General features: G+C 40.8%; 1 protein-coding gene across 2 annotated transcripts in view; it reads right to left on the minus strand.

Annotated features, from left to right (window-relative positions):
• Positions 1-18989, minus strand: part of MED13L (mediator complex subunit 13L) — a 252919-nt gene that overhangs the window by 19745 nt on the left and 214185 nt on the right. Inside the window, exons 14-22 of one of the 2 annotated variants that reach the window (XM_072953229.1) lie at positions 18746-18845; positions 13539-13759; positions 13104-13309; positions 8678-9615; positions 4830-5009; positions 4024-4247; positions 1988-2180; positions 1133-1559; positions 321-540 (exon numbers count right to left, since the gene is read on the minus strand). In XM_072953229.1, coding sequence (XP_072809330.1) covers positions 321-540; positions 1133-1559; positions 1988-2180; positions 4024-4247; positions 4830-5009; positions 8678-9615; positions 13104-13309; positions 13539-13759; positions 18746-18845 — 2709 coding nt within the window. The remainder of the gene's footprint in view (positions 1-320; positions 541-1132; positions 1560-1987; positions 2181-4023; positions 4248-4829; positions 5010-8677; positions 9616-13103; positions 13310-13538; positions 13760-18745; positions 18846-18989) is intronic. The other variant, XM_072953230.1, reaches the window with a different exon arrangement.

The raw sequence follows: 18989 nt of genomic DNA on the forward strand, positions 1-18989 counted from the left end.
CTCACTGTGCAGGAACGGTTAAACATGGAAAATACACAGTCAATAAGTACGTTGCTTGTGAGAATTTTAAGTAACATGGAAAAGTGTTCATGAATGACTTTAAATACAAAAATACTACAAGTTACATTAAAACTATGATCTCAACTGTGTAAACAAACAGAAAAAAGGCTAGAAAAACATCAAAATCTTAATAATGGCTGAATCTAAAAAATAGAATAATTTTTTCTATTCTGTATACTTCCAATTTATGAAAAAATCATGAACTTGTATTTACTTTCATAAAAACAACAATAAAGTAAAAAAACCTTGCAAACAGTTACCTGGAGAATGAAAGAATTTCTCATATGCTCAGGTAAATTATCCAGCATTTCTGTGTAGCAGCGCATCAAACTCAACAGCCAGAAGTTTCCGGAAGTGGAGTCTTCCTCTGCGGTGTAAGTGAAGGGGTCCACCATGTAGACGACCACAGCTGGAGGGTAGGCCTGGCCGTCTGCGGAGTCAGGCTCGGTGGGGATTCCTATCCTCTCCCTTTCTGTGACACTGCAGAGAGAGTCCCTCGTAAGACACTTCCACAAAATAAACCCATTTCAGAGCACACTGACTCCCTGGACAATGATTACAGATTAAATGGAACAATAATATGCAGCAAAATGAAGGCAAACCAAAGCAGCTGGCACCAAGATCGACGGAAAACGACACTATGCTCCTCTAACATGGGAGATGGCTTTTCCAGCTGTCTTTCCCCCTGTGGCTAGATTCTGCGAAGATGCTTTGTCATACTATTGTGTTAACAGCAAGAGTTTACTGTTACTGTCCATATATTATACTAATATAATAATATTAATAGTAATCAATATAAACTTACTAAGTATATTAACTAGTAAGTATACTGATAGTCCTATTATACTAGGAATAGTTTTAGGCTAAAAAGTTTAGTAATACTAATAATAAGTTTCTAAGAAGTCTCAAAGTTCTAAGTTACAGACTGACAGCTGTTACTTTCTCTTGGGAAGGAGAGAAACAAAGCCCTTTACTGGGTTTAGAGACTCGTGTGGCTGAGGGGAAGGGGGCAAAGGAAGAGCAGACAGGGGTCCAAGCTGAAGGTGCTTGTCATGGACACCGAGTACCACACCTTTCCTGTCCATCCTGCGAGGGCTGAGAGGAGCTCTGCCCAGGCTCCGTGTCTCCACCACAGCCTATGTTCCCTTGTGTTCTCTCTGCAGAGCTGGCCCCGGAGCTGGGGTTCTGCCCTCCGACACTACCGCTGAATCCTGAGGAGGAGGTAGTGCTTATCTGGTTGACGACGGGAGCAGAGGCAGATGAGGAGGCCGGTGGCACAGAGGAACCAGGTGCGGAGCCGCCTGCTGCCGGGTTTGCAGCGCTGCCGCTAGAGGTGGGATTAAATGCACTGCCAGTGGAGGGAGCGGCCGGCCCTGAACTTGAAGCTGGAGGCCCGGCGTTCCCAGGTGCAGCTTGTCCCTGCGCTGCTGCTGGTGGGGTCTGGTACTTAGGTGGTATCAACAGGCTGCTGTCGAGCTGCAGAGTGGCTAGATAAGGTGCTGAAAGAGTATGCAGAGAGGCGACATTAGGCATGTTCTGCAGTGTCTGGCTGAGTCAGAAATTCAGAATGGCCACTTTGTAAAAAAATTACGCTTCCATGCTGCGATGCTCTGATTATAACACCCAAAATGCTATCTCCGCACCTGAACATAAGCTTATATGTTCTGCAAACAGAGGTGAACATGGAGCTACTTGTTATAAATTCTGGAGAAAAGCTTCACTTGAAAAAAAAGAAAAGAATATATGTGCGCATAAAAATTAGCATTTAACTACCTAGAATGCAAAAATTCGACCTAAATAAATACAGTGACGGAACACTAACATTCCCTGACACCAAAGAAGCGTAATGGTGCATCTCGACTGGGGGGCGGGGCACTCTGCCATATGACTTCCCAAATTCGACTTGACCAAATAAATCCCCACTTACCTAGGTGATGGCGGCAAACTTGCGCATAAAGTTTGAGTCTGGAATGATTGTCGTTCTCCTCGCTGCCCCAGGGCTGGTTAAACCACTCACTCACAAGCTCGTCCGGCAGCTTCTGCGCAGCGGTCCTCCCCACGCGCAGGATCCCATCGCGCAGCACTTTGCAGATGGGCTTGTGCTGCCCAAGCCTGCACATCTGACAGCACAAACCAGACCACTGTTACAGCAAGAGCTGCTCCTTGTTCAGCAGCATCACTCACTACGGAGATTCTTAACCACACACGGGGAAGCATCTTCCTTGTTCTCTCAGGGCTGCCACAGGCGACCAAACCATTGTAAGCTGGTCCTTTCTAGTAACTGTAATGTGCCCTGCAATTGCTGTCTCTCCAAAACCTGGACTAGCCTCTCTAAGGAAAAATAAATGTTTCTTCACTCCAGCCAATTCCTCCTGCATAAGGGAAGATTGCTGAGCACTACCTGATTGCTAATGGTCAAGTAAAGAATTAACCAGATTCCTGCCTACAAAGGCTGACTGAGACATATGTCCACTAAAACCTCTTAAGTAATCCGTACTCATGATTTTTCCCATAAGACGACATTAAAATTTTATGGGCCATCTGTTACGCTGTTACAGAGATTTGGAGATCACTAATAGCAGAGGCCACTGAAGCAGTAGATATGCTGATCACTTCTTAAAAGTAAGTAGTTTTCTTTAGCACAATGAGATTCTGTTATTAACCTCTAGGACATCAAATGGGTGCTTACGGCAGAGAATTAGCAATACACACCTGCAGAAAGTAAGCTACTTAACTACTTACTGACCAGCAGAAGAGGTCATACTACTGTGGAAGAACGGAAGGCTTAAAACCTCTATAAAATTCTCTAGTGCACACTCATCTGAAGCAGATATGCATTACTGCCAAATGAGCAATCCTAATAAAGTCATTAAGATCTAAAGCAATCCTGCAATCCTTTTTTGTTTTGTAACTTATGTTGAAAGCTTCATTCAAGAGAATGGCCAACTTTAAAACTGCTTTGACAAATTTTCTCTCAGGGTAATCATGATTTAATATTATTAACACATTCATGGACCAGGCACTGTTCAGAAATTACTGTATCCAAGAGTCTCCTTTAGTGGTTTAATTAACACCATCATCTGACACACTGGCATCTTCTCACTTCTTTGTAGCAACACATAAGTTCACAACTTCATGTGTACTCACACACACAGTGATGTTCTATTATGAAATATTTTTGAAATTTAACTTGGCATCTGATTTAACAAACACTTTCATATGCTTATAACATGCCTATCACAGTTCTAAATACTTTATAAATACTAATTTCACTGAATCTTGTCAAATATAAAGATACCTTAAGTATAAGGTACAAAAAACTTAGTGTATCTGTACTTTAGCAAAAGATATGTGGCACCTGCTCTTAGATACGCATGATTCTAATTTTTCAAAAGTAACAGGAATTTATGTACTAAATATATAAAATTATCTAAACGGCTTTTACTATTGTTAGACATTATCAATATGTATCAAAATTTTACTATTACAATGAATGCAGTGTCAAATATAACATGAGAGACATGATTCACTAAATGTCTTTTGATTCAGAAACTATCAAGCTAAACATTTTTATACTGTTTTCAGGAACTGCTCCCCGCCCCCTCAAGAGATGTGCTTTCTTTTTGTAAAGTTCATCTTCTGAACAATCACTATCCCCCGATGAGCAATACTTTTAAACTCAAGCACATAAATGGGGAAAAAAACAGCTGATGGGATTTTAAGATGTATGTGGTAAAGCTGGTAGAGGGAATCTTTTAAATCTAATGAAATATAAAGCTAAGATGAGAAAGCAATGTACTTCTAGAGACACATGCCAGTTTAATTCTTTTCTTCATCCTACAACTATTTGCAAATGTTCTCTGAGACCTACTTTGAAGATATTTGTTCTTTAAAATTTAGTCATAAAAACGAGAAACCATCTGAAGACTTGTATGATAAAAACAATCTTCATATCCTTCTCACCTCGTATACAGCACTCAAGTCCCTGAAAAATGTTTTGGCTCCTTCGAGCAAGGCCTCATTTTCTGGACACACCACAATATAGGCAACATCACGGTGGCCTCCATATGGGTCCAACAACAGCCTCTCCCAAAACGGCAAGGAGAACGGCGAGATGGTGAGGAAGTCCTTGTCGTAGCCGACCAGCAGGGTGGGGATGGGCAACGGCTCAGGGGATTCTTCTGAACCTGAAACAAAACTGTAGTTTAGGAAGCTGCTCGAAAGGCTGTCTTCCACAACCTGGACAGTGTGGAGTTTCCTGGCGCATTAGTCTTAATTCTGGCATCAGAAATTTTATTGTAGGTTGACGTGACACTTTTCTTTAAATCCTCTGATTAAATGGCCTCTGATGAAGAAACTTAAATGAGTCAGAACGTGCTTATAAAGGTTCAACAAAATCAGAGGGCAGACTAGAGTAAGTTAAAGTTAGTTTTCCAAACAGTACTATGTCCTTTTTTTAAGATAAGCATTATAATCCTAACTATGAAGAAGCTGACAGAACTGATTCAGAAGTTCATCCAGATGAAAACGCAGTGAGGACTGGAAGGGCGAGGAGACTCTTAACGATTACTCTATTTAGGGATTATTTGTGACTGTGACTGTGACTGTGCCAAGGATGTTTAGAAACCTTATCTCCAAAACTGACTTTCAGAAAACAGAGATTATAAAACTTAATAGTCATGAGGAAAAAGATGCTGTTTTGTCAGGGAAGCAAGGACTTGACATAACTAAGCTGCTTTTCATGAACAAAAAACCGGAAGGAATTCTACCGTAGGTTCCCCGTCCTGCCATTTTGTGGAACTGCTGCCAGGTGAGTGGCCCCTGCACATGCTGGATGTTCTCCCAGGTCCTGCCCGTGCGCTTCTTCTGGATGGCGTCCTGGAGAAAGGGCTGCAGGGACAACAGCATACGGACCACATCTTGGGAGGAGAGCATGCTGATGTCCAGCACTGGAAGAAGAGAAATGAAATGAAAAGGACCAGAAATCATAAAGGGGGCTGGCACTCCCCTCTTTCCTGCCGTCATTTTGGACCACAGTTATAGTCCATGGCAAAGACATCACTGACAGCAGAGTCTATTTACAGTAGATTCTAAAATACTTGACTTAGGCATCTAGAGGGAAGATATTCTTCTCCTAAAGTGGAGAAAATACTTTATAAGTTCTTGTTGGAAGTAATAAAAGAGGTTAACTATTAGATTGCCTAAAAGTGGAAAGGTAGATAGGTCTAAGTTTTGGGAATCATACAAACCTGTTTCCAAAGTTGCTAATAAGAAAAGAGAGCTGTAAAAATTTCTTAATTATTGTTTCTTACTTTAAGTTTGTTAATTTGTTTATTTACAAATATCAATGTTCTGATTATATGATGAAAAGGAACTTAATGGAAACTTTAAAAAACTTTCAAAAATGCTCTTAATGTAAAATATTTTCACAAAATACAAGATGCATAGAGAAAGAGACAACCTTCTGCACAGGCAGAAGCCCATGAAAACACGGCAGAGGCGTCATCTGTACAGAGAGGAAGGAGGGGATTCGTCGTTTCAGAACATATATTCTTCCTGCTAGCAGGAGGGGCTCTCACTCTAGAATCTGAAGAGTCTGAAACTCTACCCTAAACTGCACATGCATGCACGAACATATGTGTATTTCTCCCCGGGGAGAAAGTCCATAGTCCTCATCAAATTCTCAAAAAGATCTGAAGAAGGATCTAATTAGGTAGGAGGTGATCAGCTATGAATCTGCACAGCTAACTTCCTAAAGACCTTTCCTTCCTCTTACTTTTCTAGCTGATTAGGAAAGGGGCACGGATGGAAATCTATGATTTATCTACCAACTAAATCTGAAACACACGGAGCTCAAGGGGGCTCAGATGAGTCCCTAAATTAAACGCAGGTTGCAAATTGATGGCCCACAGAGGTTTTGTTTTTAATTTGGAATGTACTTCTCCAGGAAATCTCATATACAAATCTGAATTTCCAGCTTCTCTTGAAAAACTGGAAGGCTGCCTGACAACCCTGGGGCCGAGAGCATACTCCTGCGCGAACACCGCCTGCTGGAGCCGAGGAGCAGCTGCCGCCTTCAGACAGTTCTGAACGGCGCCCGCTCCATGGCCTGCCTGAGACTGAAGCAGCATTAATCACCTCCATCTTCAAGCCTGTGCTTCTTGTTTCGTTACAGTAAAGAAAAAAGTAAAGCACTTCTCGTACCTATGGCTCTAACAAAAGTAGGAAAAGGACAGACTAAGAGAACCACAGGTTAGAGAAAAATAAAAGCACACATAATTCTTTGCGAACTCTATTCTTGTGTATACAAAACAGAAAGTATGTTGCGAAAGGACACAATTTAGGACATAGCTCTTCGCAAACCTGGCTCCGCACATCATTCATTTACCTGATGTGTACTTTTACGAATTTGAGTTTGGTATCTCTAGCTCCCCTGCAATAAAATGTGCTATTCCTCATATCCAAAGACGGCACTACTGATCCACCCACACAATCTGTTTTTCTCTCTAAAGGCCACTATCTAGTAAAAGGAACCACCTGAGATAATCATCCACAATTCTTTAGGGGAAAGACAGCACTTTCTTTAATTCATAAATTCAAGCAGCAGACTAATTAAAGGCCTGCTAAGTATAAGGCACTGAGCTTAAACTCAAGCAGTTATAAAAATGAATACGCCCTTGATATCCTTCCTCAAGAGCCTCCACCTCCAAGAAGCTTCCCCGCCTGGCCTCCGCAGAGAACACTGCTACTCCATGCTCCACTGACCCCTGTCCTCTGGACATCCTTTTAGTATTCCAGATTCCAAACTACGTGTATTTAAGAAGCTTACGGACCCTTCCCCTCTGCAGCACTGAGGACTATTCAAAAGCAGGGTCCATGTTTCACTCATGGAACCCCTCCAGCCTGGCCTCTGTGCCTACCGTTCCACAGAAACAGCTCTCACTATGGTCAGAAGACGTGCTTAATCCTTATCTTAAAAGCTCCGCTGCCTCTGAAGGCCCGATGACCACTCTCTCTTTCATGAAACCTGGTTACATTGCAGAACTCACCAAGCCCTGTTCCAGGCCCTCCTCCTGCTCTGTGCTTTCCTCCTGCTCAGTGAGCTCTCCTTCTCCTCGGTGCCCCTGACCTGAGTTACCGTCCGCATGCCACCTACTCCCTTTCCCCTGAGCCCCAGGCCGTGAAGTCCTAAGCGTCGACCTGATGCCTCTACCTGGACATCTCAAAAGAGATCTTTAAAACTTCCAAAACTCAATTTATGGCCTTTCTCCCCAGACCTGGTCTTCCTCTAATACGCTTATCTTTGAATGACACCACTGTCGGTCCAGGTATGCAAATCACAAACTGGGACTCTTCCTTAGTATCTCGCTCTCCCTGATCCCCAGACTTCAACTCATTACCAAGTCCTGCAGTAATACTGCCCAAACATCTCTTAAATGTTTCCACTTCTTTTCCATCGTCTTTGCTTGGACACTAAGCCAGCCTGTTGCTTCTTATTTCGTCTACTGCAACACCTTCTGTCTCCTCAAGTCCATTCCTGCCATTTTCTAATCCATAGCCCACATTATAGTCAGAGTACATTTTCTTCTTTTTTAACTACACAAAACTGATGTCAGCCTCTCTTCAGAAAACCCATCAGTGACCTACATGAGGAAGTCCCCATCCTCAGCATGTCTTAAAAGGCTCTTGACAGCCTAGTCTTGCTGGCCTCTAAGCCTCTGTGAGTTCTCTGAAGGGCCTATGCTCTACGTAATTCTCGGCCTTCACACTTTCCACTCCTGCCTGGGACACAGTTCTTCATGCCCCTCCCCCCTTTCCCAGTTAACCTGCACTCACTGTTGCGATCTCAACGTTACTACTTCTTCAGAGTGTCCCCTTACCTCCAGCCTAGGGTGGCCCTCCTACTCCATGGTTTCATCACTTATAATGGTTTGTAATAATATGCTTATTTGTGTAATTTTTGATTCATATCCATTTTCCACAATAGATTAGAAAGTCCCTGAGGGCTGGTACCTTGTCTCTTTCAGTCACCATTTTATTCCCCAGGATACCTCACGGCACAGACAGCGAATGAGTAAGGAAAGGGAAGCTTGGCACTCTTATAGCTCAAGTTTTTAAGACAGTGACATGCCCCAGTAACCACAGCACGAAGTAAAATGTGATCAGTTACCAGAGACACAAAATACTGGGAAACCAGAGGAAGGAGAAAATACTCTGTAAATGGGCAGAAGGCTCCATGGGAGAAGTATCATGGAAACTTGACCCAGAAGAACGGGCAGGCTTGAACATGAAAGGGTGTGCAAAGTATCAGTTTGCATATTCTAGGTGACTTGATACTCAGCAGTCACAGGCTTCCAGTATGAGCTGCTTATATGAATTAACAATACAAGAGAAAATTTTCATAAAATAATTAGTCTTCTCCAAAGATGTTTCAATATGAAACATTTCCCCATCCTTAAATTTAGGGTGATACCAAGATGGCTCTTAGTTTAGCTCTGTCTTTTTTTTCAAAGAAATGAAATTTAAAATTTTGTCATGTAACAAAGCAAAGAAGGTCTGCAGGTTATCCCTGCACCATGATAACTTTCAAAGTACATCTGCCTTCTGGGAAACCTACCGTTGCTATGAGGCCAGGAGTGCACAGTGGCACTTCTCACCAGAGCTTCATCCACTTTGCCGCCTGTGGGATTGTCCACGTACTGCCGGCCCTGCTCCAAGGCATTAAAGCATTCCGTCCAGTAATCATTATTATCTGCCTGCACCCGGTCATAACTCCAGCTCACGCAGGGAAGAGTTTGGCGATTGTTAGAGGAAATGTAGTCCAGGAAACTCAGTGAAGCAAACGGTTGTGTATGTTGATTCTGCAGGAGGAGGAGAAGGCTTATTGGTGGCTCCTGGGATTTTCTGGCTCCTTCCATCTGAGGAAGGAAGGTGGTCTGACACATCATTAAGCGCCTCTCCGCAGCCTGACCAATGTCAGAATTCTTCCCAAAAATATCCAACTCATCTTCCAGGAAGAGTCCCGAATTGTAGCCAAGTTTGCGATTCATGATCGCACTAAACCCACAGGTACAGCGGTACTGGTCCTCGTTGGAAGAATCAGGGATGTAAAGCCCAACATCCGCCCCTTTGATGTTCATGTTGCAGGCGCAGATGCAACAGCTGTCAAAGTTTCTGTCTTTAAAGATATTCATCACAGAATCTGAGAGAATCAGGGTGACATAGAGACTGTGGGCTTCAGGAATTGGCTGCATGGTGGCAGGCTCCACAGAGTTAAGGGGCCGTGTGGTAGAGGGGGTGGAGGCTGGTGACCCCTGATCGGTGCTGTCATATTTAACAGACCCTTGACCACTGGCAGTGCCCCCACCTCTGGGAGTTCTTGGGGTCCTAGGGGTCCGTGGTGTGGGGACAGAGAAGCGAGGGGTTGCTGGAGATGGCAGAACTCCTGCTCCGCTGTTGCTGGCTGGGGCAGCGCTGTTCAGCGTCACTGGGGTGTTCATCTGTGGTGTGTTCAGATAGTCTGGATCAGCTAGGCTCCCGACACTAGGCACGTTACTGCAACAGACAGAAGGCACCAAGTGAGACCAGGCGGCAGGACACAGGTGCTGGCAAACACACAAAATCACCCCAACCTGACCTGTGCATTTCTTATTTATGCTTGCTGTCACTGGTATATTCAGTTTTCTCTTAAAAAAAAGATGAAAAGTGGTCAGTGCAGTGTGTGGAAAAGCAAGAAGCGAGCTATGAAGAGGAACTCACTACAGCAATGTCCCTCTGCTTATTCCACATTTAAGCAACTCTCAATCTTTTGAGGGAAGTTTTACTATTTTTACAAGAAAATATGACTCTGGGTTTGGACAATGTAAGTTTGAAAAACTATAACTACTAAACAGAACTTTAACACTTGCGTTCAGATGCCAAATTAGCTAGAAGACCATAGGATAAAATTTCGATCTGATTTGCAATTACATTTTTGTCATTTTTTGAAATTGAAAGTCTGCCAGTGTACTTGTTCTCTGAGGCTATAATCTATATAGGATTCTAAAATAGTTATACTCAAATGCACATGAAAATTTAACATTTTTCTAATTTTCAAAATGCAGTCCTATCTAGACTACTAGCATTTTTATAGCAATGAGTGACCATGAGGGAATTCTATTTTAGGAAACTCATTGGCCAGTACTATACCCACAATTAACACAAATATTACACATGCTGCTAAGAGGCCTTAGTATTAATTAGGCAGTTGCACAGAAGTACACCCTGCATCATAGTTGCCAGACTTCTAACAGATTTCTATAGGGTGGTAGGCAACTCTAGTTATTTTTTTGTTTGTTTTTCAACATGCTATAAATTATATAGCACAGTAATTTTTAGATTGATCACACTGTGCTGTTTTCTCATAAGCAGTGACTTCTATTTTGTTTTTTGGGGGGAGAGGTAATTAGAGTTTTTTTTTAATGGAGGTACTAGGGACTGAACCCAGGATCTCATGCATGTTAAACACGCGCTCTGCCCCTGAGCTATATACCCCTACTTCCCCATCATAAGCAGTGACTTCTTCTTGGAATAGCCACATAGAAAACAAAACAGTATCTGCAATGTTCTGCCTTTACATTATTATTATTATTATAATAAAATTTTCTTGATATACATTCTTAAATGTACATGTAAAACAGCATGAGACCATTCTTTCCAATTAGAAGGCATCAAAAGAAACATTTTTAATGCTTAAAATTCTTCTGAAATCTACTAATGTTGTGCTTAAACTAATGTTCTTCCAATAAGCTACATATTCATTCACTTACAATTTAAAAGAATGTCATAAAGTAATGGCTTTTCGAATCATTTTCCTGTAATTTTAATTAGCTATGCCTAAACGATCAACTTGAAAATCCAAATCAGGCACTGTGAAAAAATATTAAATCTGAGGCACAGTGATATCTTTGAGTACAGATAACAAGTGACCCAGAAACTCTGATTAGCAATCACTGATATCTCAGAGACCAAAATACTAAGTATGTAATATTGATCTTTACTCTAATTAGATTCCTTTCAAATCTTCCTGTTCAACAAACCCCAAAAACTATTATGCAGTTAGGATCAGAAAAGGAACTATGGTGATTAACTGAAAACCTAAATAATTAAATTGCGCCCTAGGTAGTAAAAATGGTTTATCTTGTATAGTTAACTTGATTTTTTCCATTCAATAAAAGTGAAGTGAGTACCAATCCCAGGTTAGATGCTGGATATGCAACAGTGAAAAAAAGAGGAAGAAAAGTTAGCTCACAGCAAATGTGCGACGACTTGGAGTGCTAGTGTGCAGTGACAAAGCCAGGGGCCAGGGAGAGGGAGACCACAGCAAGAGGATTTCTAGAACCGTGCTGTCCAGGGAGGTAGCCACCAGCCCCATGTGCTGAATTTAAATTAACCTAAAAAAGCCTAAAACTGCAGTCCTGGTCTCAACTAGGCACATTTCAAGTGGCGCACAGCTACAGCCTGAGGCAGCAGAGGTCACAATGGGAGATGCAGACACTTCCCAGCAGGTTCTATTGACAGTGCCAGTGTAGGACACCAATAATTGAGGGGCAGTGGTAGCAGACGATAGATTTAATAGATCCAAACAATGATCTACATTACCTGTTACTGATATTATCACATGGCAAAGGTTACATGTCACTTTTTTGAGGATCTTGTGTGTGCGAGAGATTGAGCTCTGGGAAGGTTCTGAAGCGGCTGCACCGTTTGCTGGTGGCGTGCTAACCCCTGCCTGGCTGTGCTGCACCCATAAGCCAGGGCACCACCGGTGCAGACATGCCAAGCCCTCCCGTCTAGGGCGCTTCCGCGCACACGCGTTCCTGCTGCTGGTGAGTTGTGAGTCCCACCTAATTCCACAGGCGTTAGTCCTCAGAGCCTTTCACAATCTTGTATGGGAGGTGGGGCGACACAGCCCATTTTAAAGAAGGGAAGACCCAGATAAAACAGCCATTTAAGGTCACAGAGACTAAACAAAAAAGGCAGGTATGACTCTATAGCTGAACTTCCCCAAGTCTAAGGTTCTTTTCAACCATTTCTGTCAGTTTTCATTCCAATATGGACTTCACATACCCAAGCATAAACCCTGTTTATAATATTCAAGTTGATTTCGTCAAGATGATTTTTATATGAGGTCACAGAGAAGTAGCTACAGACTGGATCTGGATCACAAACTTGTCTTAGCTCCTAAAATGTAACTCTGGATTAACTATCAACATTTTAAAAGAAAATTTACATTAAAAGCCCGATGTCAGCCTCCCACACTCCTGTCTGAACAATCACCGCGGCTGAGCAGCAAAGGCCCCTTTAAATGGGCGTATGCAACAGCTCATCAGTGACCCTGCTCACCCCACTGTCCCTCACAGTGACCCTGAGCATCAGCAGTGCCAAGTCTTTTGTTCTGTCCTGTCCATTTCATCCACAAATTGCTTACCTGGTCCTGATAGAAGTTTGAGTTTGTGGTCTTCCATTTTATAGAATTTAATTATTTTATTAAGAAGTTATTAATCAAAGGGGAGACAGGTTCTACATCGATGAAATAAGAACTTTTTGGGGGACAGTATGAAATACGTCCAAGCTATGAAAATACGTCCTTTTCCTTCCCCCATGTCATAGCACCATTCTGTGCTGCTTTCTTACATGATGTGGGGTCAGTAACAGGGACACTATCATTTGAGTACTTAATTTTCAAAGTATTTACCACCATCACCCCCAAAATATTACCCACTCCAATCTAGTGCTTGATTTGGGGACAATGATTTGACATTTAATGAGCACGAACACCATGGTTCTCTATACAAATAATACCCTTACTTCTTCCGCGTACATAAAATTTAGTTTAGAAAAATCATGACATTTTCAACACACAAAAATAAGCACAAAAACATGAATGACCAATAAAGGAAAGTTTCAAATGTGATGCTACTGCCATCATTTAACATAAATATTTAGTTAAGATAAAAGTCATTTTAACATGGCAAGTGACTAGACACAATCCCAGCACATACTTGTAGCCGTCTCTAATGAAAGTGGCTGCAGGGGGCATGGGCAGTTGTTCGATTTTAGGAGGGATTGCCCACGAAGGCCGAAACAGACAGGCATCAGGAATCTTCAGAGGTAGCAGGCATTGGCTCGGCAACATCTTCAGTGGCGCAAACATGGAGGATCCCACGAAAGGTTGAAAAGTTGAAACTTTGTGCACATATGAAAAGTCCTGTGATGACAAAGTGTAATTCAATATATCTCTTGTCTGATCAACAGAAAAATGCTAATGCCAAAATTTTAAACTAATCAAGACGCTGTACCGAACATACCGAGTGGCCCACCTCATGATCTAGTTCAGAGAACTCTCATAAGTTATGTGTATATGGTGTACAGATAAAGATGCATACATCTGCCTGGAAACCACCCTGTCTCTGTATAATTAATATACTGGCAATTACCTTTATCTCCTCTGGCTTGGGACTTCCTAATCCGTCTTCCACTTCCATTTTGAATTCAGTGAGCTGTGCTGAAACCATGCTGACCATAGGGCTCTCCATCATGCCTAATGCTGTCACTGTCTCTGAACTGATTCCGTCTTTATAATTCATCACAGGAGAAAATGCAGGATGCTGTTCCAAAGAAGGAGGGGTGGGGAACATCCTTTGCAGGTCTGCAACTGCTAAAAAAAATAAAAATAAAAATAAAAAATTTCTTTTAACAGGCCCGACTTCTTTAAAAAAAAACAAAACGCCAAAACCCCAGTTCATAGCCAGGCACCTGATTTGGCATCAGAAATAAGTTAACTGAATGGTTGGTCGTATCAGTTACATAAAAGAATATTAATAACGGAAGTCTCGAGAAGGCGGCCATCAGCAGAAAATTACTCTTTCTGAAACTTTATCACTATCTTCTTGATGCTTTATAATTTGGCTTCACATTAATTAAGTGAACAAAGTCCACATAAGATACTTTTTTTTTCTTTCAACAACTGATTCCCTGAAAAATCTAAGGAGATGAACTAAGTAGAAGCTGGAAGCAACTTGATGAAATAGTCACTTTATTAAAATAAACTTCTATCCCTGCTTGCAAGTACGTATGAAGTATTTCAGAATTATGTAACAAATGCTACACAGAAAATTTTAACGGAAAACCCATTAGGCATTTTATATCACAGAAAACAAGAATTGTTTATAGAGTCAGAATGCTGGTTTACATGTAGTAGGATTACTCGGCTAGTTTGATAAATCCACTGTACTCACTGCTTTTTTGGGAAACAGTCCCATACTCTTTTCAGATTGATATTAAAATGAAACTTCATTGTTAGGATTAATAATCCTATCCAAAACCAGAAGACAATTTAGTGAAAATCAAGTGAGGAAAAAAGGTATCTTTTAAGAAATACTCAGAATAGTGATTCTCAACCTTTAAAACAAACACTGTTACACACCTGAGGTTAACCATCAACAGGGCTCATGAAGGCACTAATTTTCACAGCAGGAACAGACAGAGTGAAATGCAAGCTGTGACTGTGATCAGGGCACCTGGCCACTAGGAGGTGTCCTGTACAGCAAATTTATTTAAACATTTGGAGCCCAAGTTTAAATCAGTGATTTGGAGTCACATCCCTTGTCTCAATTTCCAACTATATTGCTCTTTCTAGCAACTTCAACATTTAAAAAGGTAAACAGTAACCACTAAATGGACTAAGATACGATTTCCAGCTCTGAATCAGAACTCAACAGAGCGCAAGTGCGTCCTGCTCTGACCAGGTCAGAGTAAGGCAAGGCCAAAAGGCAGCAGCAGCGGCCTGGGCTCACAGCCCGGCGCTCCCAGCACAGCGCCGCGGTGGGCAGGCCACTTCCTCCCTCAGGGCCTCAGTTCCTTCATCTAAAACGGAAGCCTTGACCAGGACGTGTGATTCCCAACAGGCTCTCTTTCTTTCCTTTGTTTACAGGGGGGAGGGGAGAGCCTCTACCATACAGAGGCAGAGAGGTGAGAACCTCTTGGATTAGATGATTTTTTACCTTATATCCTAGTTAAACAATTACATAATCCAGAATACATTTCCCTCTCTTGGCCTCAGGTGTTTATCTGTAAAACAAGGGGAGGACAAGGCCAACAGACAGGGTTTCAGATCTAAACTTTCACTTCCATTAGAGAAGCTCCGCTTCTATTTATTTCCTATAATTGGATTCTGTGTAAGATGTCGTTAGTAAAAATGGTACCTGCTACTGCTAAGAAAAAGAAAAAAAAAAAAGAAAAAGAAAACCTAAACCCCCAAGTTAATCTTCAAGGCACCTTGCTGTGACAGTATTTTACCATTAAGGAGCATAGAACGAGGGATACAAGCCAAGCCAGAAACTACCACAGAACTACTGGACATACTACGTAACTGATAAGTCCTGAGGCTGAAAAATAGGTCTTCAGATGTAGCAGCAACTAGATCAATAAGTTTTCTTCAAAACAAGCTTAAAGACTTCAATATAGTTAGGTTACACTTGAAATACACTCATCACCTTTAACTTTTATAGTCCCTGTTCCTTTTTCCAAGCCAAAGAGCAGCTACTGGTTAATTTTAATATAAAATTAATTTTAAGTGGAGCATTTTAAACTGTAAGTCTGCTTCATAGAATCGGCAAACTCATATCACACTATAGATCTTAACTAACAAAGTAGATATCCGGAAAATAATGAAACTATATAAATTCACTTTGAATTAACATGATAGTGAACTTAGACTAGCTTTTCCTTCACTTAAGTATTCTGGCTCTGGTACAAAACTTTGCCCTAAAATTAGTTTATTAAGTTAGTCTTTAAATTTTCTCTAAGAAATGAAATAAAGGGATTTTTCCACTTAGGGATACTCAACTTTTTTGATGCTACATAACAGTGTTACATTATCTGAGGTTTCAAAGCTTCAGCCACCTTGATCATTTTTATCAAAGGTAAAAGATAACACACAAAAAAGTATGGATAAAATGAGATTCCACCTGCCAGAGATTCACATTAAAAAGTGGCCTTCACCATTCTATTATCAGGTATTCTTCAGGAATTAACCTCTCTAGCTTTAATTCCTTCATCTGCAAAATGGGAATAATACCTACCTCACATTGTTTTGGTGCATGTTAAATGAGACAATGTATGCACAGAAGTGAACACTTTGCCAAGTACACCTAAACACTCAGAAACTGATGAGAGTCAGCAGTAACCGGGCCTCCCTCCCAATGCTAGTTAGATTAGAAAAAGATGGAAATGCTATTAAGTCACAGGGAATTTCTGAAAAGAGAGGACCCTAAGAAATTGTGAGGAAAAAAACCTGGGAACTGGACTCAAAGTGGGCAAGGCAGAAAGAAAACAGAAACCCACAGAAACATTCCAGTCCTCCAGAAAGTAGACTGTCCCACTTACTCGCACCCTGCCTATTCTCAGGACTCACTACACCTGCGCAGGAACTCACCATTAAGGACACTGTTTCCCACCCTGTACTTCAAGTATTTATGCACAACACTTCCAGCAGAAGCATCATCACTTTCTTAGTCAACTTCTCGGTTTTCTTCCCACCCCAGAGCACCTAGCAAAGTCCCTGACAAACGGTATGTTTTCTTGTAGAATAAAATGAAGCCAACTCAAAAGTCCAACTTGTTCATTTTGCCTCCTCAAAGACTCATACTTCAACTGAACATGCTTTCAAAGACAAAAATTCATAATCAGCTGATTAATAATAAAACCTAAGAGAAACGCTTTTGTTTTTATTAATATAACACAATATGCCCTTAACACAGTCTTAATGCTGAATTAAACCTCACTGTTATTGTGTGTTGCGGTCTCCATTATTACATTCACAAATGAGTAATTACAGACCTGTGCCATCCAACACAGCATCCCCTAGCCATATGTGGCTGTGGAGCATTCAAAACGGGGCTCGTACAACCTGAGGCGTGCTGCGTGTATACAATATACCCTACACTCCAAAGAGTTGGTATGAAAAAGGAATGTAAAGTATCTCAATATTTTTATGCTGCCTACATATAAAAATGACAATGTTTTGGATACACTGGGTTAACTAAAATATATTCTTATAATTAATTTCACATGGTTCTTTTTACTTTTTTAAACTGTTAGAAAACTTAAAATTACTTATGTGGCTCTCAGTGGTGGCTCACCTTGCACCCCCGCTGGATGGTGCTACTCCAGACATGGAATGTTTATGTCTGTCAGTCCACTTCAGCATACACTAAGCTACTGCAGAGATGAGAGCTTCCTGCCATGCTATTTTCATTGTCATGTCTTGGGAGGAAATATTACGTATATGTCCCCATACACACATTTATACACACATACTTAGACACGTTAAAAAGATCCTCTTGAATCTTGTGTATCTGTATTTTCCTCATGCTAATGTTTTTGCTGTATTTCGGATTCATTAATTCATATAACCTGTACTTTATAACAAAATTTTGAGTAGCTTCTTTTTGAAAAAATTCCTTTCTGAATAAAATGAGAGAAAGAAGAGAGCACACCATATACTTTACTAGGCAATGACATTAACTAGCAGGATGGCTTCTGAGTGAATAATCTTGGACAAGTTATCAGGACATTCTAACACTTAACATCACTATGTATCACTTAATGTCAAAAAAAAAAAAAAGCAGGAGTAACTGGTTCAATACAAGGGGAAAATTCATTCATCTGACCTATTCCAAATGACTCTACTTTAATAATGTTTCTTTTAATCTGTGAGTTTCATGTTTGTAAAATTCTGCAGTGCAGAGTAATAAAAAAAGAAAAATGTTTAATTAAAAAAACCACAGCAACTGGCTGGCTATCATTATTCATTTTCATACATGTCATGCTTGAGAAAGCTTTGCATATTTTAAAAAGCTATGGATCCACTAAAGCTGTCAAAATCCAATCTCTGTATACTTCACACTTCTACATTTGAGTAAATCAGTACTACATTTATAGGTTCATAAAACTTTTTGACTCATCCCTATGACATGGTGGTTTTCCCCCTCAATTTGTTCTCATTACCAGCTGAAGTTAATGAGAAGGTATTAAAGAATGATTTGCAATGGAATTATGTTTCTGCTTCAGAGTATCCATATAAGCTACTCTGACTTTCTTTTCTCTTGTAGAATAATGTTTCTTAGGGTAAAGAATAACTAGAAAAAAGGAAGTTTCTCCTCTTGTCTGCATACATAGTAAAAACTTGTTGCTTTTTTAAGGAAACATAAAAACTTCAGAATGAATTGGAAAAAGGACCACAGAAAACAAATATTCATTATCCTGTGTGAATTAAATTTATGAAAATTGAAACATTTTACACAAGCTCTTAACAGCTTTAATATCGCTCTGAAAAACCCCCGTGCAGCATGTATCCTACTAGGAAAGGGCTATTTGAAAAAAAACCTAAAGCATGTTTTTCCATACTTTAAACCGTAAAAGTTAATTCTTATTTTGAAAAGGAATTCAAATTTAAATGGTCTCTTAGCTGCCTGCCACCTTAGGAACACTAATTTATACAAGTTTCAATTAATTCATAGTCAGTATTCTGTTAAAAAGATAAAAAAAAAAAGAGGGGAATCTCCGTTAAGGCACCACTGAGTATGAGAACATTATGTATTAGCTGTAAGTACTGAGCCGAAGCTCAATCTCCCTTTCTTACTTGGTGGGTAAGGAACAGCAGCTCTTCCATCCTTCCCAAGAGGTCGGTCTTCTGTCCCAACCGTAGGCATTTTTGACGAGCGCAGTGCAGGCGACACAGCCTAAGAACAGATTATTATTATTAACACAGAAGAACGCATTTGCATGCAAGTAGGGCAGCAGGCAAGTATGTCTTAGAGTGCATGCCTATTGGTATTTTAAAATAAAGATGCTTCCTCAGTGTTCGCCAGGTGAACTTCTAGAAA

The sequence above is a fragment of the Vicugna pacos genome, chromosome 32, assembly GCF_048564905.1.
Source record: "Vicugna pacos chromosome 32, VicPac4, whole genome shotgun sequence".
In the NCBI taxonomy this organism is placed as follows: Eukaryota; Metazoa; Chordata; class Mammalia; order Artiodactyla; family Camelidae; genus Vicugna; species Vicugna pacos.